Raw genomic sequence first — 27,081 nt, 5'->3', positions numbered from 1 at the left:
TCACCTCTGTGTGGTTTAAGAAAAGGATTATTAGTATGAAAGCGGGGCATCAAAAGCAGTTGTGCTATGCGAGCACCCTGGGGAATAATAGTCACCCCTTTACCAGCCTCAACCATGATTTTAATTTCCCCTTCAGAGTCTTCATCTATCACTCCTGGAATTACTCTAATACCTTGCATAAGAGCGCTACTCCTGCCCAGAATCAGTCCTAAAGACCCTGCAGGTAGTGGACCCATAACTCCAGTACCGAGAGCCTGGGGACCCATCTGAGGTATTAATACTGCTCTGGTGGAGGAGCAGAGGTCCAATCCTGCGCTTCCAGGGGTGCCTCTGATAAGGTCTTGGACAAAAAGGGGTTCCTTCGAGGAACAAACTGGATGGGATGGTGGGAAACTGGGGATGGGGCAGGTGTATCCAGGGCTCCGTACACCTGGCTTCGGGGGGTCCGGAGCGGACCCCGCTGCCCGTTTCCCGACGGTGGTAACATATTTCCCTGAGCATAAACCTTAGATCGGCACTCATTACTCCAGTGATGTCCCTTTTTACATTGCGGGCAAAGTCCCGGTGTCTTTGCCGTTGCTTGGGCTCTAGGACAATTATTCTTAATATGACCTTGCTGGCCGCATCCAAAACAGGTTTTTGGGCGGTTTCCTCCAGAATTAATCCCCCTCATGGCTGAGGCCATTACCTGTCCCATGATGTGATGCCCATCTATATCTCTACATAGTTTAAGATAATCATTTAAGCTCTTATTTTTATGAGGCCTAATGGCCTCCTTGCAATATTTATTGGCATTTTCAAAGGCCAGTTGCTTTACTATGGGCATGGCTTGATCAACATCCCCAAACACTCTCCCTGCTAGTTGAAGCAGGCAATCTACAAATTCTGCAAATGGTTCTGACGGCCCTTGAATGACTTTAGATAGTTGTTCACCAGCAGCTTTATTAGGTAGCCCTTTCCACGCTCTGGTAGCGGCCACACTAATCTGTGCATAAACTGCAGGATCATACAAAATCTGTGCTTGTAAAGTGGCATACTGCCCTGTACCCGTGAGCATCTCAAGATTACGAGCCGGGAAGCCTGCAGCAGCATTTCTATTAGCTGTAGTTTGACAATGTTCTTGAAATTCACTCCTCCAAATTAAATAATCCCCCCCAGAGAGAGCAGCGCGACACAGCTGCATCCAATCGCTAGGGGTGCAATTTAAGGCAGAAAAAGATTCAAGTATAGCGATGGTAAAAGGAGCATGGGGCCCATATGACATCACAGCTTCCTTGAGCTGTTTGATGCTTTTAAAATCTAGAGGATTGTGCTCCCTTTGTCTCTGCCCCTGAGCATTTTGAGTCTCTATAACCGGGTAAGCAACTCCCCCCGTCAATCCCTCCATGGGTGCAGAAGGAAGGACCTCTGTGTTGCAAAAGTCAGGATTATGGGTTGGAGGTCTATCCTTGCAAGAAATCTGTGATTTCCCTCTTAGGCATCTAGCATCCTTTTTTGATCTGATTTCTACATCATCACCCTCTGAAGATGACTCTGCAGAATCGGAAGACGACTCTGCCGAATCAGAAACATCAGAAGTTTGAAGAGTTCTGAGAGCCTCCTCTATCTGAGACTCCTCCAACACAGCTTTAGCTTCATTTAAGTGTTCTTGGACTTCAATATCATCACTAAGCAATGCATCCTTAACCAAGCGCCACAAAGAAAAAGTAGCTAAGGATATGGAATCAGGCCCTTCTTTATGCAAATATTTCTGTAAGTCAACCTTGACCTGTTCCCAATCTGGTATATTAAATCCTCCGGAGACCAGAAACCAAGGACTAGCATTCTGGAGGATTTGAACAAAATCTTTAGCCGTCTTGCTCTTAACAATAGTGCCTTGCCGCCTCAACAGTCCAATTAATTGTTCCTCGAGGAGTGACTGTGAGCTAGCAGCACCCATTCCAATCCACTCTTACCTTAAAATGCCGGCCGGCCTTCCAAGAGTGTCCGTCAGCTGGTCCTTTCTTTCTCAGATCTCGGTAGGAACCTCCATTTGTAGCGGTAACGCCCGCGTCACCGCTAACCGTTCACCACGTCTGAGCGAAGGGCTGCGGATTAAAAAATAGAGACAAAAGACAGCGAGTCATTCGTACATTTGGATGTCGAATGCCGTTTATTGAAAGAGGGGAGAAACCTTAAATACGTACAGGCTTACAGCACAAATGGAGGAACCCCCGGAGGGCAGAAGTTCGCTGTCAATGGTCTACATTCCAGACTCAATGTTCGACCATCTAGCATCTAAGTAGTTAACGCCCAAAATACAGGATACACAACAAGGAACTTCCTTTAAGCATTCAGAAGGGTGGATACCGGCAGGGAATCCGAATAGGGAGGAATTCTGATCATAGCCTGCCATAGGACATACAGTTTGTAAATAACATTAAGCCTCTGAATGATTATTTTATAAGTGCGAGAAGGACCACGGGGCCGGATGGGACTGAAGGAACTCGGGACTGGAGAAAAATTTCAACTACATTTAGCACCCCCAATATGGGGCACAAACCGATGACCCTGGGTTTAAGAGTCTCATGCTCTACCTACTGTGCTAGCCAGTCTTGAGCTACACATGGCAGATTCCCACCTCCATACACAGAGGTGTCTCCAAGCTGTGCAGCACACTGGGGGGGGGAGGGGGGTCCTGGGCTACACGCTGTTGCATGGAGGGATAAACCAACTGCTTCCCAGAGTAGGCAGTAAATGTACCTCTGCCATGTTGGGAAGCTGTGGGATGCAAAGTGAACAGCTAAAGTCACCACACAGCTTAACAGCTTAAAATTTCTCCTAGTCAGAGAAGGAAGTTATTTTGACTTTAAAATTTATCTGTAAGGATACGTTGCTTTGGAAAAGAGGTTCTGCTTCTGTTTCCACAGAAGGTGAGAACCTGTGGATGGCTCCCAGACTAACTGCCATGACAGGCTTAGAGGCCCAGACACAGCTTCTGTGACAGGTTTACTGTAGCGATGATGCCCACCCTACCACCACCCATTCACCATGTCCAAGGGAGGGGCTGTGGATCGAAAAACAGAGACAAGAGTCAGTGGGTCATTCGCCTCAGCAGAATGCTGAATACCATTTATTGAAAGAGGGAGGAAACCTTAAATACAGGCTTATAGCACAATGGGAAAACCCCAGAGGGCAGAAGTTCAATACTGATGTTTACAATCTTGCATCTAAGCTGTTAACGCCCAATATTCAGGATACTCAGACAAGGAACTTCCCTTAAGCATTCAGGAGGGTGGAAACTGGCAGGGAATTAGCATAGGGAGGACATCAAGGTCAAGGTCTGCAAGCAAGGCAACAACTACCCAAACTGGGGGCCAGGGACCTACAGTTTACTGGTAGGCAATACCTGGATCCAAGAAAAGCCATAAGCTAATACCACCCAGGGATGGGCCAGCATCTAAGGGGAAGTAACTGACATTCCAACCATTAAATAAGATCCTCAGATTCCCTCAGCCTAACACATACATATTTTCCTTTTACAGATATCCCTATACCCCTAGACAAAGGTCAGCCAATCGGGGCCTGGGCCCTAGAAATCCCCTTACCCCAGCCTCTGCAGTAATAAAAAATACTACCCTGCCTGAGCCCAGTCAGATTTCTGCTCACACCTCTGTATCAAATAAAAAGTCCAAACTCTGAGTTTGAAAAAAAAAGGCTCTTTGCTTTGGCATATGGTATTTGGTCTCTGTGGTGGTCTTTTGAGGGTACCAGGAATCTGGGTATAACAATTTTCTATCTCCATCTATTCTTGAACTTGTAACGTTCTCAGCCTCACGCCCTACTCAGTTGACTCACTGGTCAGCTCTGACAGCAGAGCATGGTTTTTGTACTTCAAAACATCCTAAAAAAGTCTCCGTGCTGCCCTAGGATCCAGAGTACCCAGTGTAGTCACAGACCAGCTAATAAAGACTTTCTATCAGCTTAAGCCCATGTCTTAGCAGTGTTCTCTAGTGAACACCCACAACACTGTCTTGCACAACTACCCAACTCTGGAGGCCTGCATAGGCCAGTTAGTACACTGGAAAGGGGCATCAGGGCATGGAGAAGCTCAGATTTGGAAGCTGGCATCTTCTCCTCCTACACTTCTGCAAGCAGAGACTCTAGCTTCATTTGCTTAGACTGTTCCACTATTTTTTTTTTGAAATGTGAACTTGTTTATTATGTAGGTATGTAGTATGTGAAATAGACACAAGCAAAATATCTACCTGTCCTTTCTTAGCTCCTGAAAAATCAATTTTGCAATATAAGAGCAGTGATGACTTCATGTGCAGAAATAGGTAATGTGGAAAAATTCCTCATGGTTTATGCATGGCTGTTCTGTGAGGAGCTGGTGTTTGCACAGTACTGAGCCTGGAGTCTGAACAGTGCACTGATGTAGACCCATCTTGAGAGCAGTGCAAATACTTACCAAAGCCTGAAACTGAAATAAGAAATTGCCTCCAATGTGAGACTCTCAGTATGGAGGGCCTACCTACTCAGCTCTTTAGGAAACACCCACAGAAGCTCCCCAGGCTAGTCAGGAACACCTGGAGTCCAGAGGCATCTTGGTATTTGTTTTGGTTTGGCGGTGAGCTGCTGGCTACCACTAGCACCAGAAAACCCAGGACTCCAGCAGCCATCCAGATGATGGGGGAGAGGGGGACTAGGAAGCCAGCCATTGGGTGATACGTACATTTACTCAATAGGGTGGGTGAGAGTGCAGTGGGCTTCTCAGGCTTCTCAGGCTTCTCTGGCTTCACAGCATTGTAGCTGTGGTCACTTGCCCAGGATGGGGTGGTGCTTTCACAGGTTATCTCCTTCCCTGAAGTTTCACTCCTAGGAGCCGCCATCACTTTCTTCTCTGGCTTTTCTCTTTTCTCTAAAGCTTGTCTCTTTGTGCACAGAAGAGATTTTAATCCCCGCCTGAACACTGCATTTCGGAAGACTGAACTTTTCTGGCTTTATCTTGACCTTTTCCTGGGGTTTTGGTTGTTTGTTCTTTACCTGAACTTAGAAATCTCATGGTAGCTGCAGCGTGTTTGAGAATGCAATCATTACTGCAGTACACTGAATCAGGCTGTGCTACATTGGAACACCCAGGGCCAATGCGCTTAGCAGCACCAGGAGCCTACGACAGGCTGGAATATCTTGAGTTTTTTCTTGCCGCTGGGGTTTGCCGCCTTTTCAGTTCTACCCTTCCCCCCGGTCTTCACCAGACTTCTGTTCTACTATCTCTACACTTGTACAGTCTGTGCCATCAGCACCTACAGGTCTGCACCCAGGGGCCTGCTCATCAGAGGCACTGGCATTGGCCTCATCCTGCACTTGCAAAATGGTGCAATTTGGGCAGATGTAGTCTTCCCCATTCCTTTCCAGGAACCCCCCTCAAGCCTCAGAAATACCCACACAGTCTCCATGGAACCACTCCTCACATCCATCACAGCAGATCATAAACCTGTTGTTAGGAGGCTGGCGGCAGATGCAGTACAGGGCATTGGGGTCGTAAACCTCACACTCAGGCTTTGGTTTGCCCACATCGCTGGGGCCTTCCTCTTTACTTCCCTGCGTTGATATCCCCTCTGACTGATTTTCTCTGTCATCTTTCTGTGACTGGGACACTGGTCCCTGACTAGCCTCAGGCTCCTGCTTACAGAGAGGTGTATTCTCATCAATACTGCCCATTAGGACACTCCCAGTTTCAACAGGGTCCTCCTCTGGGGGGGGGGGGGGGGCGGTCTTCTTCCGCAGGTGATTCTGAATGCCTCTCAGGGGTCTCTCCACAGGTTCTTGTTCAGGATGTTCCTTCCCTGAGGAGCCAGGGGCAGGGCCACTTCTAATCTCAGAACTACTCTCCACGCTCCCCTCCGGGGCTGTTTCCACATCAGTGACCATGGAGGATGGGGGTTCACTGGAATCCTCCCGGGAGACTGGCACACTCTTTCTTCCTCGGAGGTGAACTGTGGTAAGGAACTCTTCCACCCTCTCGGTCCGCGTTGGCTGCCGTCCACTGCGGCACAGGGAGGCTATGCTGTGGTGGCTGCTCACTGGGGTCTACTTCCGGGTCTCCTGCACCCTCATGGTCGGCAATCGTGGTTCTTCGAACCCCCAGGTTTTCTTGAACTCTTTACTGGTGGGTTTGATAGCCTTGTGTGCTTCGTCATTGCTCAGGTGTCCTTTATCATCGAAACCGGTCCTGAAACAGAAAGCTTGGAAATCTTTGGCTGAAAAAATCCTACATATAACAATAAACCTGGGAACCAGGTCCAGCAGATAGCCAAGTCTCATCACACCTTTGTCAGTCTTAGCTCATCAGTGAGAAGGTTCTGGAGCTTCCAACAACCAACGGGACATTGTGGACTGCTTCCTAAGCAAGCTCCTTTGCCTCGAACTCAGTCTACACGTCTCCATCCTGGTACTAGAACTCAGTATGCAGATGCCCCCGCAGCAGCCATCCTGCGCAGAAAGCACATAGGCCTTTTGACTCTCGCGCCAACCCGTGGAGCTAGGGCACCAACGAAGAGTTATGCTGACTGTTCCACTATTGACACGGGCTATAAATAAACTTTTATCAGGATGGTGTCAGTTGAACAGCAGACCAGTGGGTATAATTAGTCAGCTTTCATTTCTGCCTCTGCACCAGGACCTGGGCTCTATCTATATTCTATTCTTCTTTCTGCCTTTCAGTGTCCTTCATCTGCAAATTTTGTCTGGGTATTTAAATTCCCTTAATGCAGGAACCATCTCAAAATCAGCATGATCTGTCCCTAGCCTGGAATCTGAACTCCAGTGAAGGCCTTTGATGAAGCTGTAGAGATGGTCTAGCAGAAATTTCATTCTTGGTTTTTGTGTTTGTTTCTTTGTTTGTTTTGGAAAAAGAGACTCCCTATATAGACCAGGCTGGCCTGGAACTCATGAGATTAACCTGCCTCTGCTTTCTGAGTGTTTTCTTTTCTTTCTTTCTTTCTTTTTTTTTTTTTTTTTTTGTTTGTTTTGTTTTTCGAGACAGGGTTTTTCTGTGTAGCTTTGCGCCTTTCCTGGATCTCGCTCTGTAGACCAGGCTGGCCTCAAACTCAGAGATCTGCCCTGCCTCTGCCTCCTGAGTGCTAGGATTAAAGGTGTGGACCACCACCGCCCGGCTTAAGTGCTTTAAGTGTGTTTAAGTCAGTGAATAGATACTATCTTGTAGAAGATTGTAGAACCAGGGAGACTTAGTTTTTCAAACAAAATACTTGGAGATAAGGATGGAATTATGGGAAAGACTTTTCTTTATCCATCGGCAGCTCTGGAATTCTATCAGCATCAGAGGGTTAGAAGAAGCTGTGGCTCTCCTAGATAACTGGTAAGTAGAGTCTTCTGCAGATTCATGCTGGAGAGAAGCAATCAGGACAGTGCTCCTTGGAGTTTCTGGACAATATGGAAGTACATATGGGGTGATGTGGGATTGTATGCGGGACATTAGGACAATGGGGGGGGGGAGTGAGTCTCTAGACACTAGGGCAGCTTAGCATCCAGGGGAGTTCTTCGGATTAGTGGAAGGTAAAGCCTCAGGCAAATGGAATAATGGACTTTCATGGATGAGCTATTACAGCCTTCTATTTTAAAAGGATAATTTATTTTTATTTCATGTGCATTGACGTTTTGCCTACATGAATGAGGGTGCCATATCCCATGCAACTAGAGTTATAGGCAGTGTGAGCTGCCATGTGGGTGCTGGAAATTGAACCCAGTGCTCTTAACATCTGAGCCATCTCTCCAGGCCTTTCTTAAGCCACGTTTATGTGAGAAATAAGAAGAAACCTGTAGAAAACAGTTGGGTACTTTTAGATTAAGCCGTATACATTTAGGCCTGTGTCTGTAAGTGATATGTAGTATTATATATAACATGGAAATGGGACAGGGGAAGTTAGGGGTAGATATATTTCCTCCTTGGTTTTTGTGGTTTGCAAAGTAAAAATATTTGAAGGAAGAATGTGTTTGGTGGAAAAGGAGAGCCCCACAAAAGCTGCTGGGAGTTGAGGTTCTATGTTATATTTGAGAGCTTAGCAAGGCGGGAAGTAGAAAAGTTTTACCTTAGTTGGAGTGTTGAAGGGGGACAGGAGTGGCCACTGTGGGTTGCTGGGCAGCTTTTAGAGTTCAGTGTTCTTTTTTTTTTCTTTTTACATTTTTAATGATTTATTTATTTTTATTTCTTGTGCATTGATTGGTGTTTTGTCTGCATGTTATGTATGTGTGAGAGTGTCGAGTTGTTGTGACTGGAGTCAAACACTTGTGAGCTGCCACGTGGGTGCTGGGAATTGAACCCAAGACCTCTGGAAGAGCTGCCAGTGCTCTTAACCATTGAACCATCTCTTTGGCTCCTGGATTTAATCTTTCTTCCCCCCACCCCCACCCACAGCTGAGCTAAATCCCCAACCCTGGATTTAATCTTTCAATGACTGAGTTCTGTAAGTGTTAGGGGAGAGATTTAGAGAAAACTTTGAGAAGATTTTAAAAATGTGTTTATTGATGTTGAAAACTGGTGCATTCCTTCCCCAGAATGCAGCCTCTTGTGTTTGGAGAACTCCATCTTCTCAGGCTGTCTGGCTGTCTGACTCTCATTCTCCAGGTACTGTGGAGCAGGCTGACCTTGATTGCAGAGATCTGCTTGCCTGTCTCCTGAGTGCTGGGATTAAAGGAGTGGGCCACCACCACCTGGGGGACAGGGCCTCTTGTAATCCAGGCTTTCTTCAGAACTGAAACATTGCTGAGGATGACCCTGAACTTCCGATCTTCTCTTTCACTGCTTCTATGATTACTGACATACCTCCAGGCCTAGTTCATCTGATGAGGAAGATCAAACTCAGTGCTTCCTGCTCTCTAGACAAGCTGTCTACCAGCTGGACTATTCCCCCAGCTTCTAAACTGTTCTTTCTATCATTAAAAAAACCCTAATCCTGGACCAGGCGGTGGTGGCACACGCCTTTAATCCCAGCACTTAGGAGGTAGAGACAGGCAGATCTCTGTGAGTTTGAGGCCAGCCTGGGCTACAGAGTGAGTTCCCGGAAAGGTGCAAAGCTACACAGAGAAACCCTGTCTAAAAAACAAAAACAAAACAAAACAAAAAAAAACCCTAATCCCAGCATATTGGCAAATCCCAGCACCTGGGAGACAGAGGGAGGAGGAGGGGACCAAAATCAATGGTGCTTCAGTGTGAGCTAGAGGCCAGCATGGACTATTGGAGAGTTTGTACAAAACTCACCCGACGGTGGTGGCGCACACCTTTTCTCTCAGCACTAGGGAGGCAGAGGCAGACAGATCTCTGTAAGTTCAAGGCCAGCCTGGTGTACAGTTCAGGCCAGCCAGGACTACACAGAGAAACCCTTCTCGAAAAACCAAAAAAAGAAAAAGAAAAAGAAAAAAACCTTTTGATCACTGCCTGCTACCCTACCTGTTTCTTTTCGTGTGTGTGTGTGTGTGTGTGTGTGTGTGTGTGTGTGTGCTTGTATGTTTCCCTGTGTCCATGTTGTGTGTGTGTTTCAAACTCTGGTATATAAAAATATGGGCTCTTGTCTAAGATGGCAATAAAATAGTTGATTATGATCCAAATTTGAATAATCATGGCTATGGGACATCAATTCACAGTGAGTAACACTCCACAATGGGAAAATTTATATGAACTTCCTTCTCTCTAATAGCCTTATCTATTTGTTATTTGTTGCAAAGGGTCTCACTATGTACCTCTGCCTGGCCTAGAACTCACAGAGATCTATGAGCCTCTGACTCCTGGTCATGGAGTAAAGACATGTACCACCATAGTTGGCTCTTTGATGTGACTGTTTTCTAAGTGCCAGAGACAGAAACCAGGGTCTCTCTGCCACTGACCACTAAATCTGGTCTCTCAAACTTATTTTCCACTTTATTTTGAGACAAGGTAGAGTAAGATGCTACAAAAATAACTAAATCAAAGACCAACCAACCACTCTGGTGGGTCACAAGGTCAGGGCTACAGCAAGGCACAGAGATTTCTGGTCATAAGATGTTGCATTTAGTGCCTTCCCAGCCTCAGAGTGGGTGGAACCTGCTGAAGTCAACCCAGCCTGCATTTCAAGTTTTATCTAAAGTTAGATTGTTAGAAGCTGAGCTTAGTAGCTAATGGCTATTCAAAGATCTAAGATACCTTGAGATAACTTTGGCTCTGACCTTCAGCATTCTATCCCTTCCCCATCTGGATGCTCTTCTACTCAGTCAAGGCAACAGTCTTAGGGATCTTGAGCTCATGTCCAGCTGTTTAGACATCTGCTGTGTAGAGAGGAGAGAGCTTCAGTCCACAGACCCTCAGTTCTGGGTTTCCTGCTATTGCCTTGTTTTCTGTCTCCTTGCATCCATTTTCACTGATGTCTCCAACACGGGAAGGTCACCGGCCCTGCAGGTGCAAGGTCCTCTGGACCAACCTCACCCTGACCTTTGCAGCTCTGACCTGGGATCATTGTCAGTGCCTTCTCAATTGTTTGACCTTGACTTTCAGGCCCCCCTTGTCTTTATGCTCTTGGGAGGTGATTCTGCCTGTATGTGGGCACCTCTTCTCTGTTGACCCTTTGAAGGAAGGCCATTCCCAGGGTCCTGCCTCAACACACACAAAAAATCTGAACAGCCTCAGTAAAGACATTCCCTCCCCATCAGCACAGGCTTTCCCCAGTATACCCACCTAGTTCAGGCTTTGGCCTATCAAACACCATTGCTAGTTACTCCAAAGTGTATGTTTATCGCAGACCTTCCTCCTCTATGTGGTCCCAAATAGCTCACATTGAACATGACCAAAACCCACAATATCCCCCCCAAACCCTCGGTGGAAACAGCTCCTCCCTTCTCTGCTGACATCCCCTCCCGTCATGCACAGCTCAGGCCTGAGGAACTCATCCTCTTTATACTCCCAGCCTACAGGAAGTCCAGTTTGCTCTGCCTTCTGGGCACACTGACATGAGTGTCTTGGTTTCATTGATCATGTTGCCTTCTGTTGTCTCTTCCACACTGAACTCCTGCCATGGACCCTAAGGTGTCCTTGTTTGTTTGCCTAGCAGTCAGAACTGTCCCCAGAGGGCACCAGGTCCTGGGACCCCTAAACCAGAGCAATGACTGTATCCTTGTGAAAGGAGAGACCTCAAGAAGTGTCTCCTGAGTCCCATACCCAGCCTTCCCCTTGATCCTGTACATTGCTATCCCTGTTACATTTTCACACAGCCACCTTCCACAATCTATCTATCTCTGTGGGTTTGAGGCCAGCCTGATCTCAAATCAAGTTACAGAACAACCAGGGCTGCACAGAGAAGCTCTGTCTCAAATCTGAGAGAGAGAGAGAGAGAGAGAGAGAGAGAGAGAGAGAGAGAGAGAGAGAGAGAGAGAGAGAGAGAGTTCTGTGTTCTGCTGTGTCCCATCTGCCTGATGGTCCCACCAGTATACTTGGTAAATTCATTAATTTATGACAGAGATCAGCCTGCCTCGGCAGGCTTGTATTAAAGATGTAGGCCACAACAGCCTGGCCAGAAATCTCTTCCATACATTTCAGATGTTCTAAAACTCTTAGGTTTAGGGTTCGTGGAAGGTGGCTGTGTGAAAATGTAACTACATTTTCCACAGGCTTTTCTGATTGTCACAAGGATATTAGCTGAGATGCAGACGTTGCTAAAAACCAGGTACTGAGAGGACCAGGGAAAATTTATGCTATTTAAGGCTCTTGAACTACAACTTTCCATCCTGTCACAGTCTCCCTGCAGGATCTTGACAGTGTGGATTCTACAGGGAACTACAGTTCAAAATTTGTTGGCTCAGGTGGACTCTAGTATGTTCTTCTTAAGCATGTAACAACAAAATAAAAGGATTTCAAGCTACCAGCAAGCTTACTCCATGGTAGACCCCACCTAGTTACTCAGTTGTATTCCAGCACACGGAGAAGTTTTCCTTTGGGAACCTGGAAAGCTATTAACTAGGACTGTCTGTCCCTTCATTTTATGAGTGAGTAGGCCATAGGACACTCTGTGAGATGGCTCAGTGACAGTAAGCATGTGTCAAGAAGGGAGCCAACAGTGTGAGACAGTGATTGCCCAAGTACAGGATCCTTTCTCAATAGCACTCTAAAGGGACAGAATGGTTGGTACCATGTTCTACCAACTATCTGTCAAAATGTAAAATAGTTGTGTCTTGTGTTTGTTTTGTATGTTCTGAAGTTGTCTTGTAATAAAGAAATAAGATTTTCAGAATGTCCATGAAAGTCATTGCTTCACTAGAGCTGGCAGCATTAGATTTCTGATGTCTTCTCAGTACAGGGGCTGTTCGTGTGAATAGTGCAGGGCCCAGGCCTAAAGATGCTGAGCCATGGAGGCTTCATGAAAGCCATTGCTATCTTTAAGACTGGTAACAGGGCACACTTTCCTCTCTGAGAGGAAGTCATGGAATCTTCTGACAAGAAGTGGAGCTAATGAAGTACTAGGAAGGCTTACTCATGTTTTTATGAGTAAAAACCATTTAAGAAACAACATTGAAATCCAGATGTTGGAATCTAAAGACAGGTAACATTCATAAATGGGCTTAAAGGTAGCAGTTATAGGGATTCTGGGAGGATTTGGTTCCTGTGAGTAAATAGACCATTGTTTCCTTCACAGCAGATTCTACAAAATCTGAGTAGACACTGGTGCTATTTTACCTGTAGGAAATCTAGGCATGGATGGGTTCTGTGAATGGTAGGTTTTGATCTGTACCTAGTGCTTTTCTAGTTATCTCTAGACATTCCCCAGAAAGATGTGGTCTCAGTCATTATGTGTGGAAGTAGGAGAGATGCTTTATAGTCTCTCTCAGTCCATCTTGCTGGTGTTTTTTGGTTGAGATTCAGGGACAACCACTGTGGCTCTGAGCAGAAACAGCTCTGTGTCCACTAGGGGGCAAGTGCATCCTTGCCATTAGAAGGCTGGTCTCTGCTTAGAGTTCTACCAGAGAACACACTCTTGTCTCTGCCTTCAGTTTTCTGTTTGCTGCCTTACGTATCTCATGGCCAGAAGTGAGATTGCTGGCTGAATGTGAGGAAGGACTGGGAAAGAAGAGGGTGTTTGGAAGGACAGGGATCGCTAGCAGGAAGGCCTGTGTGATTCATAGACAGAGTGGATCCATGCCCTGACACAGTGTGCTGAGTGCCACAGCTAACCAGTGTCTTCTCACTGTCCTGCAGGTCAACACCATGATGCACCCTCAAGTCTTCATTTTAGGACTCATACTGCTTTTCCCAGGTCAGTGAGTAGGTGAGCTGGGGGAGGCTAAATAGGCTAGAGCTGGCAGAAGAGATGACAATCCTTGGGCCTTTTTGATTATGGCTTATGTTGTGAGCAGAGAACCAGGATAAATTGTAGCTCCAAAGAATTTTCTTAGCCTGTATGAATTTCAAAACTCATGGCTAAATAAACATGGTCACCAAGAACATGTCAGGCATGAGGTGAGAACACATGCATGTATGTGAGGGACAAGTAAGGGTAAGTACACATGCATGCATGTGATGGTCAAGTAAGGGTGAGTACACATACATGAATGTTATAAACAAGTATGGGGTGAGAGCACACATATGGATGCTATGGACAAGTAAAGCAGATTGCATGTACATGAATGTGATGGACAAGTAAGGATGATTGCATGTGTATACATGTTATGGACAAGTAAGGGTGAGTGCACATGCATGCATGTTATATTCTAAGGTTAATAAAAAATTACAAACAGAGCTTTCCATGCATGATGACTACTCAAAGTCAGCCTTCATACACATTTCTTTGTGTATTTTGCTTTTTAAAACCATTTTCATATATTTAACTTAAAAACGTTCTAATGCAAAATGTTCTATAAAAGGGGGGATAGAAGGAATACTATAACTGATTTTGAGACAGGGTCTAAGTTAGTCCAGGCAGGCCTCCAACTCTATAGTTAGCTGAGGATCACCTGAAACCTTTGATCCTCCTGCCTCTACCTACAGAGAGTTAAGATCACTGGTGAGAAATAAAATACATTTCTATGACTTAATTGTAATAGCATGTATTTTATTTGTGATCATAAGATATTTTGTTGTAGAATACTGTTTTAAGACATGTTACACTTGTTTATGCTGTGGAACATTTGTTTAATGATGCAAAGATATGTTGCATTCTTTTATGTTGCATTTGTTTAACTCTGTGAAGCTGTGCTTCTATTAAAACACCTGATTGGTCTAATAAAGAGCTGAACAGCCAATAGCAAGGCAGGAGTATGGATAGGAAGATCGGCAGGCAGAGAGAATAAATAGAAGGAGGAAATGAGAGAAAAAGAAAGGAGCAAGACAACACGGAGAGCAGGGCACTAGGGACCAGCCACCCAGCCACCCAGCCACACGGCAAGCAATGGATTAAGAGTGAAAGTAAGATATACAGAAGTAAGAAAAAGAAAAGGCCCAGAGGCAAAAGGCAAACAGGAAATTTTAAGTTAAGGAAAGCTGGCTAGAAATAAGCCAAGCTAAAGCCAGGCATTCATAAGTAATAATAAGACTTTGATGATTTATTTGGAAGTTGGGTGGTGGGCCCCCAAAGAGCAAAGGAGCTAAAAGAGGCCAGGCGGTGGTGGCACACGCCTTTAATCCCAGCACTCGGGAGGCAGAACCAGGTGGATTTCTGTGAGTTCAAGGCCAGCCTGGGCTGCAGAGTGAGATCCAGGATTGGCACCAAAACTACACAGAGAAACCCTGTCTTGATAAAAACAAAACCAACTAAACAAACAAACAAACAAACAAAAAACAATATTTAGCAAAATCAACTAATGAGTGTCCCAGTAAGATATACACTCATTATAGAACAAGTAATATGCTTTCTAGCTCACGTCCCAAACTGACAGCCTAGGCCTGCATATAGATTGTTAGGAATCTCACAATTCATTGTTTTGTGCTTTTGTTTGTTCGTTTGTTTGTTTCCTATGCTGGGATCCAACACAGTGGCTAGCATGGGCTAGTGCACTGTATCATTGAGCTGTATCCTCAGCCCTCAGAATTCCTTTGAAGGCCACTGTGGAAGCTATTGTTATTAGAAATTTTATTCCATCATTCCCAAAAGAATTATATTTAATCATTTCAGTTTTTAAATTGCACCATTACATTACTGGTTACATATTTTCTGAGTATGTGGTCTTACTGTGCTAGTTAGTAGGTCTTGCTCAAGTTCTGAAATGTCACCAACTTTTAAGAAAGGACCTCTGCTTAGTGTGTGTGTGTGTGTGTGTGTGTGTGTGTGTGTGTGTGTGTGTGTGTGTGTCTTGAGAATCAAACATAAAATTTAGAACAAGCCTCAGTCTCTCCTTTCTGAAGACTGACTTTGAAGTTACTAAGGTTCTGCCTTGAAGCCAACAATGCTTTTCCAAAGCCCTGGCTCTGCTCTTTGATTAGGAGAGGTGGGAAGAGTTAGTGATTTTGTTGTCATAGCACTGTGGAGGAGGAGGAGGAGGGATGGTTTGAGATAAGGTCTCCAAATCCTAGACCTGTCTTCAACTCACTAATTAAATGAAGCTGGCCTTGAATTCCTCATCTTTCTTCCTCTACCTCCCAAGTTCTGGGATACAAGTGAGTTCTGGGTTTAAAAGCATTACCCACCACCTAGCTTCTGATATAGAAAGTTTTAAATTTTAAAAAATGAAACATTTGAGCTGGTCTCAGTGGCATATGTTTAATATCCCAGCACTTAGGAGTCAGAGGTGGGAGGATCATGATTTTGAGCCAGATGAGGTATAAAAAACGCTCTCTCCAAAGAAAGTCACTCCCAAAGTTGAGAAAAGAGAAGAAAAGCTGCATGAATATCATACCACCAAGAAGTTGTTTTGTTCTCAAATGGGTCCAAATTGAGGAAGAATATGCTAAGAGGAAACTGTTTACAGTCTTCAAATTCAAGCTGTAAAACTGCACATTTAATCATGGGATTGGGGAGGTAGAGGCAGCCCGAGCTCTGGAAGGTTAAAGTCAGCCTGGTTTACACAGCAAGTTCCAGTCCAACCAAAGCTACAAAGTGAGACCCTGGCTCAGAAAACCAAATGATAACAACAGACATTAAGTTGTCATTCCCTCCAACCCCTCCTCAACCCCCAAAACACCGATGATAAAGAAAGGCTGGAGCAGTAGTTCAGTGGACAGCACTTGCCTCACTTTTTATAATACCCTAAATTAAATTCCAGTTCAATACCCCTACCGTAATTTTTCTGAAAAGAAATAAGAACAAAATTTTAGGAAAATGTTGGGTACTCATTCTTCATTTCTTCCCCCTCTCTTCTTTTTTCCATCACAGGTGCTCTGGGTTCTTACGCAGTAGTAAAAGGTGTGGTGGGTCACCCTGTCACACTGCCATGTACTTACTCTACAAATGGGGGAGTCACTACCGCATGCTGGGGCCTTGGTGAATGTCGATCTGTTTATTGTGCTAGAACGCTTATCTGGACCAATGGATATCAAGTTTCCTATAAGAGCAGCAGCCGATACCAGCTAAAGGGGCATATTTCAGAAGGAAACGTGTCCTTGACAATAGAGAATGCTGTTCAGAGTGACAGTGGTCCATACTGTTGTATAGTGGAGATTCCTGGATCTTTCCGTTATGTGACCTATTCCTTGGAAATTAAACCAGGTAAGCTTTCTTTATTTCCTTTGTTTATTTCTTCAAGAGACCCTAGTCCTCTATGTGCTAATATTTTCTGTTTTCTTCTAAGAATGAAACCAAAGGTTGCTATAAATATATTTGTGTATAGGTGGAGAGTTCTGCTCCCTGTCTGCCCTGCCTTGGGCCTTTGAAATAGGTCTCATATCTTGTCACACAATTTGTTGCTTGAACAATGGAATTGTCCATATAGAAGAGGATTCCATCAAACACCTGTTCACTGTCACTCAGCAGTGTACTAACAGATGAGGAGCAATGGCTAGTCCATAGATGACACTGACACACAATTCCCTCCAATGAGCTTTATTAGAATGAAAAGGCCCCAAGGCCCCAGACCTCCAGCTGGGAGGGAGAGCATTAGACAGAAAAAATACCATCTATGAGGTTCATCCCTTGATGGGGGGTGAAGAGGCTTCCAGGGAATGAGGAGCTTCTCTTTACAACCTGGAGAGGAGTTTCATTAAGAGCAGAAATGTGAGAGGGAGAGAGGGAGGATTAGAGAGAAAGCTGCCATGACTGGAATGGCAGGTCTACAGAGGATCCTCTTCAGAGAGCAGCCTGCAAAATAATCCTCTGAGAATTCCTCCTGAGGAGTCTCAGGCTGGTCCCCAGAGCAAGGGGAAAGTCTGACTTGTTACATCTTTTAGTGGTGGAGGTGTTAGCTGCTAGGTCTCAGGATGAAGACTAACTAAGGTGCATATTAACATATCAAAGCAGACACTGGCTGCCATTCTCTCAGCAAGGCCAATACCTGGCAGCCATGTGGAGAAGAGTGCTGGAGTCATGAGCTGTGGTTACCTTTCTAGAGCTTTATTGGGAGAGAGAGGGAGAGGGAGAGAGGGAGAGAGGGAGAGAGGGAGAGAGGGAGAGAGAGAGAGAGAGAGAGAGAGAGAGAGAGAGAGAAAACCAGAGAACCAGAGACTGTGCAGAGGGAAGAGAGCAGAAAGAGAAAAGGAATGCACAGAGGGCCCACCCGCTTTTTAGGCTGGTGACATTAAGGACAGAATCCTTACAGCATGTATTATTGTGTGGCTGTGTGTGAATGATGTGTATGTGGTGGGTTTGCATACCATGATGAATTTGCCAGAGGACAAACTTGTGTGGTTGTTACTATCGTTACATCCTTGTGTGAATTCTCAGGATGTAAATCAGCTGGCCAAGCTCTCGAGTCAAGGGCTTCTACTCATTGAACCATTTTTCTGGATCTCTGTTTATTGATTGACTGATTTACTGATATTGAGAGTAGGCCTTGTTTTGTAAATCGGGTTGATCTAGAACTTCTTGCTCATGCCTTAGCCTCCCCAGTACTGAGATAATGGGCATGTGCGACCACACCTCGTTAGGATGAAGTCCATTCTCAGGGGCAAGGAGCTGACTTCCAAATCTATGCCTGAGAGGCAACTTAGGGAAGCCAGAAGAACCTGGTCATAGCGTATGCAAAGAAAGATATATAGAGATGGCATTGGGGGAGAGACATAAGGTGCTAAGTGCATATCACAGGTGTGAAATTATATTACTTACCTGGCTAAAGTTAAATGATTCTGGCCTTCAAAGGAACCCATTCACATGACAATAAACCCACATTCAAATACACACATACACACACACACACAGAGAGAGAGAGAGAGAGAGAGAGAGAGAGAGAGAGAGAGAGAGAGAGAGAGAGAGAGAGAAATAAAAAAAATAAACTGCCTTATCAGATGTCTAGAAATTTGTCAAGCATGCCTGAGGCCTTGGGTTCTGTCCCTAGAACTGCAAACACACAATAACCAAGTGAGGGCTGTGGTTGTAGCTGGGGAAGGCGCTGTCCAGCACACATTCCTGCCTAAAACCCTGGGGTAAGATTCCCAGCACTAGAAGGGGGAATGGCATGGCATGTCACCATAAAATTACTAGTTTCCATTGATTAATGAAAGGTTTTATGAAGCTTAGAAATTTGTTAGCAGGTCAGTGCTTACAAAGTTACTGTTTGACCACTGAGTGAGTCCAGAAGTGAGGCAGCAACTCTGATTCCCCCTTTAACAACCAAGTCCACATCTTCTCATGGTTTAAACACATGGAGCTTCCTCTTCAGCTGCTCTGGGACCCTCATCAGCTCCTAAGAACTTTCCCATCTACCTGGGAAAAAAAAATGCCCCACGGCAAGAGAAGCAAAGCTCCTGAGCTGGTGATTCTTTCCTGGCTTTGTTCTCACAGTGATCTTCTGACTAGATTGTCCACATACTTGCTTTTCTCCACCTCAGAGATTTATGCTCTCCAGGGAGGGTGTGTACTGTGCTCAGGCCTCTGCCCACACATTAGACTGGATCAGCAAACAAACCAGACCAGGTTAGAAACAGACCCCCTGCTGCTGGGAAGAGTTTTACTGCAGCACAGCCACACCCACTCCTTGCTAAGTTGTCAGCAGTGACTTTCATTGATTGACATGAGTGCTTGCTCCTGAACACCTGTTTTTATGTGCCTGAGACAAAAATCCTTTCATCTGACTCTCTACATAAAAGGGGCTTGAGGGCCAGTGAGATGGCTCAGTGGGGAAAGGTGCCCACTGCTAAACCTAACGACCTGAGTTCAATCCCTGGGCCCACATGGTGGAAGGAGAGAACAGACTCTGAAAAGTTATCCCCTGGCATCCACATTTGTGACATCCCACAAACACACAAATAAATGAATAAATTAATGTATTGAATTTAAGGGGGATGCTCTGCTCCCACTACTTCCCTACGCATAGTAGGAACACTACAGGTTTTTTTTTTTATGTCAAGGTAAACACACAATATATTAAGGGACTGCATTGTATTCAAGGAATGTAAAGGAGAGTTTTCAAAGCAATCATTCCTCATTGTCCGGGTTTTATTTTGTAGTTAGCATAGTCCAGATCAAAGGAGATTACTTACAGGGAACACATGTATCTGTTGACACAGACAGCATGAGTCCTGGCTGACTGTGTGATCCCAGCACCACTTTGCCTTAGCTCCTGTCTAGGAACTCTGCACACTGAGACCATCAGTAGCTGTTTGGATACTTACAGCACTTTGGATGCTGTTGTTTTGTGAATTGTAGGTTGAGCCTCTCTAATCCAAACATCCCAAATCTTCAATGCTCCAAAATCTGGAACCTTTTGAGTATGGACTTGATAATTCACCTTGAAATCTAAAGAACATGAAAGTATCATATGCAGAATTATCCACAGTTTATAAGGTTACCTTTAAGCTATATAGGTAAAGAGTAATTATATGAATGCTACATCAATCCATGTTTATACTTGAACCCTACCCATAAGATATTATCTATATGCATATATTCCAGATATTTAAACAAGATTTAAATTATCACACTCTGGGTACCAAGCATTTGTGGATAAGGGGTATTCACCTTGTCTGTCTTACATTGGAAGGCACCATAGACAATATCCACTCTCTACCCAATTGTGCAAATCCCATTTAGTTGGGGCTTGTGTGGGATCTGCAAGCTAAGATGCAGGGCTGTATGTTGTGTCCTCTAGGGACTAACTGAAATGAACATGCTGGGCCTGGAAATGTGGGTGAAGTCAGTCACCACTGACAGCAGTGCCAGCCCCTCATAACCTTACAGTCTCACAGCTATGCTTAGACATCTGAGGATCTGACACCTGTCATTTATACAGTGTGTCCTTAGGAACATGGGCTCTGTGCTCAGCTCCATGTGATAAGTGCAGCTGCCTCCTATTGGTCCTGCCCAGTCCTAGTTGGTCAATGACAAAGAACAGAAGTTCAGGAGAGGAGCCTCTCAGGGGACAGCCTCTCATGGGTGCTACAACAGAAGCACTTGCCTATTCTTGCTTGACTGATTCTTCTTTGTTTCAATTTCTAAATGCAGAAATTCCCACAAGTCCTCCAACAAGACCCACAACTACAGCAAGACCCACAACTACAGCAAGACCCACGACTATTTCAACAAGACCTACAACTACAGATAGACCCATGACTATTGCAACAAGACCCACCCATGTACCCACATCACCCCGAGTCTCCAACTCTACTCCTCCAACACCAGCACACACACAGTCTCACACACCAGGTACAACCCAATGTGATTCAGGACCCAGAGTCCTTCTCATGAGAGTTAGTAGGAGACAGACAGTGAGTCAAGTCAGAAGTATAATATAGGTGAAGAGTTCTTAGCTGAGCCCCAAACAGCTTCACAACGTCTGTAATTTTCCAGTCATAAGTTATATTCACCCTCTGCTCTGCAAGAGCTTGAAGATGGAGGACACCTGTCTCTCCATATCATATTCTCAGGTGATTCATTACTAGCCAGACTTAGGTGGATCACTGATCTAGGATAGCTGATGAGGATGGTAGGAATCTGGTCCAGATGGACATGACTATCTGATGAAAAACTAAGGACTGACTGAGAACTAGGATCAGGATAGGGAGACTCTTGACCCTTTACATCCATTCTGAAATTGAGCCATCCAGCTGAGGCCATAGTTCAGGGAGGCTATCATTTAGCATTTCCTGAGCATCAGGTAGTATGCTGCATGCTTCCTGATGCAGACACTTAATTCTCAGACACTGAGAGAGAGAGAGAGAGAGAGAGAGAGAGAGAGAGAGAGAGAGAGGATTACACAGCACAAGGCAGGCTGCAGAGTAGGAGTCATCCCCAGAGTGATGCTGCTACCTTGAGAAGAACTCAGTGATGAAATGGTCCATCTATTCCATGTTGTTCAGTGAGCTCAACTCCATGGAAAGAAGTGTGGATTATCTGGGGCTTGAATAAGGCCTGCTGGGCACTAGCCACACAGTTGTGTGGTGGTGGTGCATGCCTTTAATCCATCACTTGGGAGGCAGAGGCAGGCAGATCTTTGTGAGTTCGAGGCTCACCTGGGCTACAGAGTGAGTTCCAGGAAAGGTGCAAAGCTACAAAAAGTAACCCTGTCTCAAAAAAACAAAAAAAAAAGAAAAGAAAAAGAATAAGGCCTGCAGTGAAGTGTGTAGTGAGGAACTTTGAAACTACATGTCCCTTTCCTAGAAGGTCAAATGACCCTTGTCTTGATAAATTGGAATCTTAACTGAGTGTTCAATCCTCCAGAGGAGTTCAGGAGTCTAAAATGGAAAGTGTGAGACAATTTTGAATCCTGATGAAGCTGTCCAGAATATTAGAACACAGATCACTTGCTGAGACAGTGCCCATCTTTGGATACATTTCTCAGAGGAGTCAGCTGATACAGAAATGAGTAGGAAGGAGCCATTCCTGCTTAGGAGGCTGGGGGAGGCACTGTGGAGGGTGAAGGTAAGTTTTGATTCTATTTCCTTGGAGGGGGCCTGACTCCAAGCTGAAACAGTTCTTGCATTGTTCTCATTCCAGAACCCACTATGATTTATCCACATCAGACAACAGCTGAGGTGACAGAAACCCCATCCTACACTCTTGCAGGTAACTAAGTTCTCCTCCCTTATCCCCTTGGAAGGTCCAAATCTTTCTTTTTTTTTTTTAATGCCGAATGCCATTTATTGAAGGAGGGAGGAGGTCTTAAATACAGGCTTACAGCACAATGGGAGAACCCCAGAGGGCAGAAGTTCGCTACCAATGTTTTACAATCTTGCATCTAAGCTGTTAAGGCCCATTATGCAGGATACACAGACAAGGAACTTCCCTTAAGCATTCAGCAGGGTAGAACCCAGCAGGGAATTGGCATAGGGAGGATATCAAGGTCAGCAAGCAAGGCAACAGTTACCCAAAATGGGGGCCAGGGCCCTACAGGTCCCCCTTTATTAAAAAATGAGCTTCTGAGTTAGGTTGTGTGGGACATCAGCAGGTCACCTTACCCATCATGGAGACACCTGCCCAGGCCACACAGGTTCTCTGTCTTAGGTTGGTGAGTGCCCCCAGACATTACCCGTCTCTGAATACTCATTGTCATACAGGCTCAATCGTGTGAGCTGCAGAGTTAACTGCTGCCACACATCTCAAAGTGGTGTTGGGCTTGCAATCTGTGTGTTTGACACAGAAGAGACCAACAGAAGTCCTAACCCACCCATAGCCAGTAGGCTAAAGGCAACTCAGCCATTTGGAAGGTCCAGATCTTGATGAAGCTGGTGATGAATAAGCACCCTCTGCAACAATATAAGTCTGACATTGTAAGTGGTAGCGAGGACAGAGACACAGCTCCATCTACCTCCCCACAGCATCCTCAATTGGTACTTTCCCCATAAGCTCCTCCATTGAGGCCAAACTAAGCTCTAAGGCTTCTCTGAAGAAAATGTCAGGACAGTCAATGTGATGGAGTGTTGAAGCTATTTAACAGATCCTAAGCACCTGGTTATTACAAAGACAGATGCTTAGGAAAGGAATAGGGCACACTGAGGCACGCATATGGACTTATCCATGCAGAGCACTTAGGTTTCTTTACATTGAGTATACATGTGATGTGGTGGCTCTCAAGTCAGGTCTCTGGAGATTGATAAGAAGTACTACTCCATCCCCTTGTTGCTATAGGTTTTGAATCAGTGCTCCAAGATGTCATTTACAGCAAATATATTTGAATAATTTTCTTCCACAAACAATGTTGTGATGTGGATTTCTCAGGGCTCTAAATGTCAGGTTTTGAATCATTATTCCTGGAAGGTCTTACTAAGGGCCTAAGTCAAAACACAGCCTAGACTGAAGATGTTCCCTAAACCTAGTCATTGCCTCTGGTTCCTTGGAAGAGCTCTCACATTGAATAACATGTAAGCACAGCAATGTTAAAATGAGGAGAACTGTAAGTCATCCAACCTTATTCTGCTGGGCCGGCCAGTTTTAGCAGTAGTTGGGGACTCCCATAGACCTGTAGTGTTCCCACTCATTGTGTGGCACTGTGTGTACATTGCCAGCAGAGATGTCTGTCATTTGCTAAAAGTAGAAATATGGAGGTATCTGATGTCTGCTGCTCCATCTGTAAAATGCAGTGAAGGGGCTCCTTGTCAGGATGTTACAAACCTTATGTATGTCTGATATAGGGTTCTGTGTTTCATACATAGACACAGAGAAACAATGAAAACAATAGATTCCTTGTTATAAAATAAACATTTCAAATGCACTTCAAATATATGATGTTTAAAACATGCTGTTCAATGAATCTTCTGCAATATTAAATCCTAACCCTCATACATTGTAAACCACCTTGTGGGTAATATTTACAGATGTAGCCGGGCGGTGGTGGCGCACGCCTTTAATCCCAGCACTCGGGAGGCAGAGCCAGGTGGATATCTGTGAGTTCGAGGCCAGCCTGGGCTACCAAGTGAGCTCCAGGAAAGGCACAAAGCTACGCAGAGAAACCCTGTCTCGAAAAACCAAAAAAAAAAAAAAAAAAAAAGAAAAGAAAAGAAATGAAAATCTAAATTCTTGTAATTATAATTAATTTTCCCTCTTGTTGAGCAGATTTGAATTACACTGTGACATCCTCAGACGACTTTTGCAATAATTACACTGTAAGTATATTACTCACCAATTTATTAACCATGTTCACTGGTATATTTTCTGGGAAACTATTTATATTTAAAGATTATTTTATGCCTGTAAAGTTAGTTCACAGATATTTGTATCAAAAAGAAGAAAGGAAAAGGAGCCATTTATAGTGGTATCTTCCTTATTCATAGAACTCAGAAATTTAAAACAAGATATCAGAAGTTTAGGACCAGTCTGGACCATTAGGCAACTTGTGCTACATAGTGAGACCCTGTTTAAAAAACTGTAGATAAATAAATTAATAAATATATAAAAATAAAGAAAATAAGAGTTGATGCTTATATAGAATGTTTGAATTCAAGTTTATTTAGGGTCCCCTTATATTATTTTTCTACCCAGTAACCATTCTCTGTAGAGCCCATTGATATTTTTTTCTTTACACAAATCTCCACATAACTAACCTATTAGGGTCTTAGACATTCTTAATTTTGCATGATTTTTCTCCTACAATTTCTCTATAGTAAGCCTCAGATTTTTTATTTTTATTTTTCTGAGAGAGGGTTTCTCTGTGTGGTTTTGGAGTATGTCCTGGAACTCACTCTGTAGCCCAGGCTGCCTTGAACTCACAGAGATCTGCCTGTCTCTGCATTCCAAGTGCTGGGATTAAAGGCATGTGCTACCACCACCCTGCATTCAGAGTGTGAGATTTTCTATGGTTAAAAGTTAAGTTAAAAAAAATGAGTTAGCTAGAGGGGAGTAAATTAACATAGTGCAATATTAGAAACCATCATGCTGTGTTGAGAGTATTTCTAATTGAGCAGACTTGTACTGTTTTTAACACAACCCTGCATAGTGAAGTTGCAGCTGAGTTTGGTTAACTGCAGTGCAGGCATCTTTACCAGCAAGAAGAAATACTTTAAAATTAAATTCAAAACAAGAAATAGCAACATCTGGTCTCTGAAGCTGTCAGTCTGGCTCTAGGTGCATTGAGAACAGTGCACACAGATACATTTGTGTGCTTGTGTCTAAGTTTTTAGTTTGTGTTTTGAGACAGGGTCTCCTGGGGACAAGGGTGACCTTGAATTCTCTATGGAGATGAGAAGGATCGTGAGGTCTGGGACCTCCTGTCTCTACTTCCCAAGTCCTGGGATTACAGGTGTGCACCACTATGCCTAGGAAATCATCCTACATTTTGAACCTGTAGATCAACTTTCAAGACTACATCCATGAAAAGGTTGAAAAAATAAATATTCAAAGATGAATAAGAAAGGATAGCCATTGTTGTCATTCATGATCAGGAAAATAAAATGAAGTAAATGTTCACATGGGCACAGTGGACCTGCCTGTGATCCAGGCACTCAGGGAGGTATAGGCAGGAGGATCAGAAGTTCATCATAATGGCTAGCTAGTGAGTGCCAGGCCAGCCTAGGGTACATTGAGACCCTCTCTCAAAACCAACAGACATTACTTTATATCCCCATACCATTTGTCAGGAAATACCTGAGAATCCCTTTCTTAAGAACCCTACTGAACATGTTGTTTGAGGATGTAGAGACAGAACTCACAGAGCTTGAATAACTTGTCCATGGTTTCCCTGACTAGGCAGAGGAGCTGGGATTGTGACTCCAGAGACGAGGCTCATTCATACAGGGGCAAAGACCTGGTCTCTGATCCTCCCTTTCCCAGCATTTAAACCCATCCCATGGGCTCTGTTTAGGGTTGGTAGATGAGTGTTAAGCTATTAGAGGGGCCTCACCTGCTACCCAGCCTGTCTCCTGCTTATTCAGTATATACTAATCCCTGATCACCTGCACCAGGGCACTAGGGGAGATTCTGCATTTCTGTCTGATCACACGGTGTTAATCAGGCTGCATCCAGGAAAAGAGTCTTCCTACTATTTTTAGCAAGTTATTAGATATAATTATATTGTTTTTTTTTCTCAACTCCCTTCAAACCCTTCCATGTACTCACTTCTTGCTTTCTTTCTAATTCATGGTCTCTATTCCTTAAATAGTTACATACATATAATATATTAGTACATATAATATTTAGTATGTTATATATTGTATATTATATAAGTATGTAGTGTGAGATATATTAATATATACTATATATAATTGTTAATATATGCCTAGCAATTTTATATATGTATTATATATTACATATATTCATATTTAATACCTTTATGTATTCCTATAAACATTAATATAACCTGACTAGTCTATTGGCTATTTGTGTGTATATGTTCCACACTGACCATTTGGTATTACATGTTTATAAAGATGTGGAATCTTTTTTTTTTTTTTTTTTGAGACAGGGTTTCTCTGTGTAGCTTTGCGCCTTTCCTGGGACTCACTTGGTAGCCCAGGCTGGCCTCGAACTCACAGATATCCACCTGGCTCTGCCTCCCGAGTGCTGGTATTAAAGGTGTGCGCCACCACTGCCCTGCTTGATGTGGAATCTTGAGTTGCATTTACATGACAAGTAGGGTCTGTGATGGAAGACCAGACCAGGAGCTGAGCACACCTAGAGAAAGTTAACTTAGCAATGGGCTACTCTTTTCTTCTCTTTTAATATCATAAAATAGTTTATGGAATTTCGGGAATAACCTACTGACTATTATAGCAGACATAATCACATACATGATGTATGAACCTACATTAAGCATGAAGTTAAAATTGTAACTGAGGTATCCATCCATGTAATCACCTCGAACAACACAGAATACACTTCCACCATCATCAAAGACACCGATTTCACACTGTCTTGGAGTTGCTCTGCCCATTACCACCTCAGATCCTTGGTTCTTCCTGTATATTCCAGACTAGCCACAGGCCAATAAAGACTAAGCTCTAGGACCTAGAGTCTAGGTTAAGGTCAAGCATGTGTTTTCTCTTCCTCTCACTTGCTGCCCCTGTGTTTACTGCTGTTTATTTATTGCTACTGTTGTTTTATTTATTGTTTT

The 27,081-nt window shown here is 44.2% G+C and overlaps 1 protein-coding gene and 1 pseudogene across 1 annotated transcript; one reads left to right on the top strand and one right to left on the bottom strand.

Moving 5' to 3' along the window:
• Positions 1–4,517: 4,517 nt before the first annotated feature.
• On the bottom strand, positions 4,518–6,306 carry LOC102924177 (death-inducer obliterator 1 pseudogene; annotated as a pseudogene).
• Positions 6,307–13,487: 7,181 nt separating this feature from the next.
• On the top strand, positions 13,488–26,724 carry LOC143267065 (hepatitis A virus cellular receptor 1 homolog). Its single transcript, XM_076543977.1, has 6 exons — positions 13,488–13,514; positions 16,268–16,658; positions 20,544–20,744; positions 22,035–22,103; positions 24,090–24,139; positions 26,704–26,724. Exons 1-6 carry the CDS (start codon positions 13,488–13,490, stop codon positions 26,722–26,724), a joined length of 759 nt encoding a protein of 252 aa, XP_076400092.1.
• The last annotated feature ends 357 nt before the right edge of the window (positions 26,725–27,081 follow it).

Source organism: Peromyscus maniculatus, chromosome 8 (genome assembly GCF_049852395.1).
Source record: "Peromyscus maniculatus bairdii isolate BWxNUB_F1_BW_parent chromosome 8, HU_Pman_BW_mat_3.1, whole genome shotgun sequence".
NCBI classification, from domain to species: domain Eukaryota; kingdom Metazoa; phylum Chordata; class Mammalia; order Rodentia; family Cricetidae; genus Peromyscus; species Peromyscus maniculatus.
Note: the sequence above shows the minus strand (reverse complement) of the source record. Positions and strands in the feature narration are given on the sequence as shown.

What these genes read in the sequence shown, in the direction of transcription:
- LOC143267065 (XM_076543977.1), top strand. Translation starts at nt 13,488, where the DNA reads ATGCATGTATGTGAGGGACAAGTAAGG. An exon ending in CACACAGTCTCACACACCAG is followed by an intron (nt 20,745 to 22,034) that starts GTACAACCCAAT and finishes TTCTCATTCCAG; the next exon opens with AACCCACTATGATTTATCCA. An exon ending in ACTTTTGCAATAATTACACT is followed by an intron (nt 24,140 to 26,703) that starts GTAAGTATATTA and finishes ATCATAAAATAG; the next exon opens with TTTATGGAATTTCGGGAATA.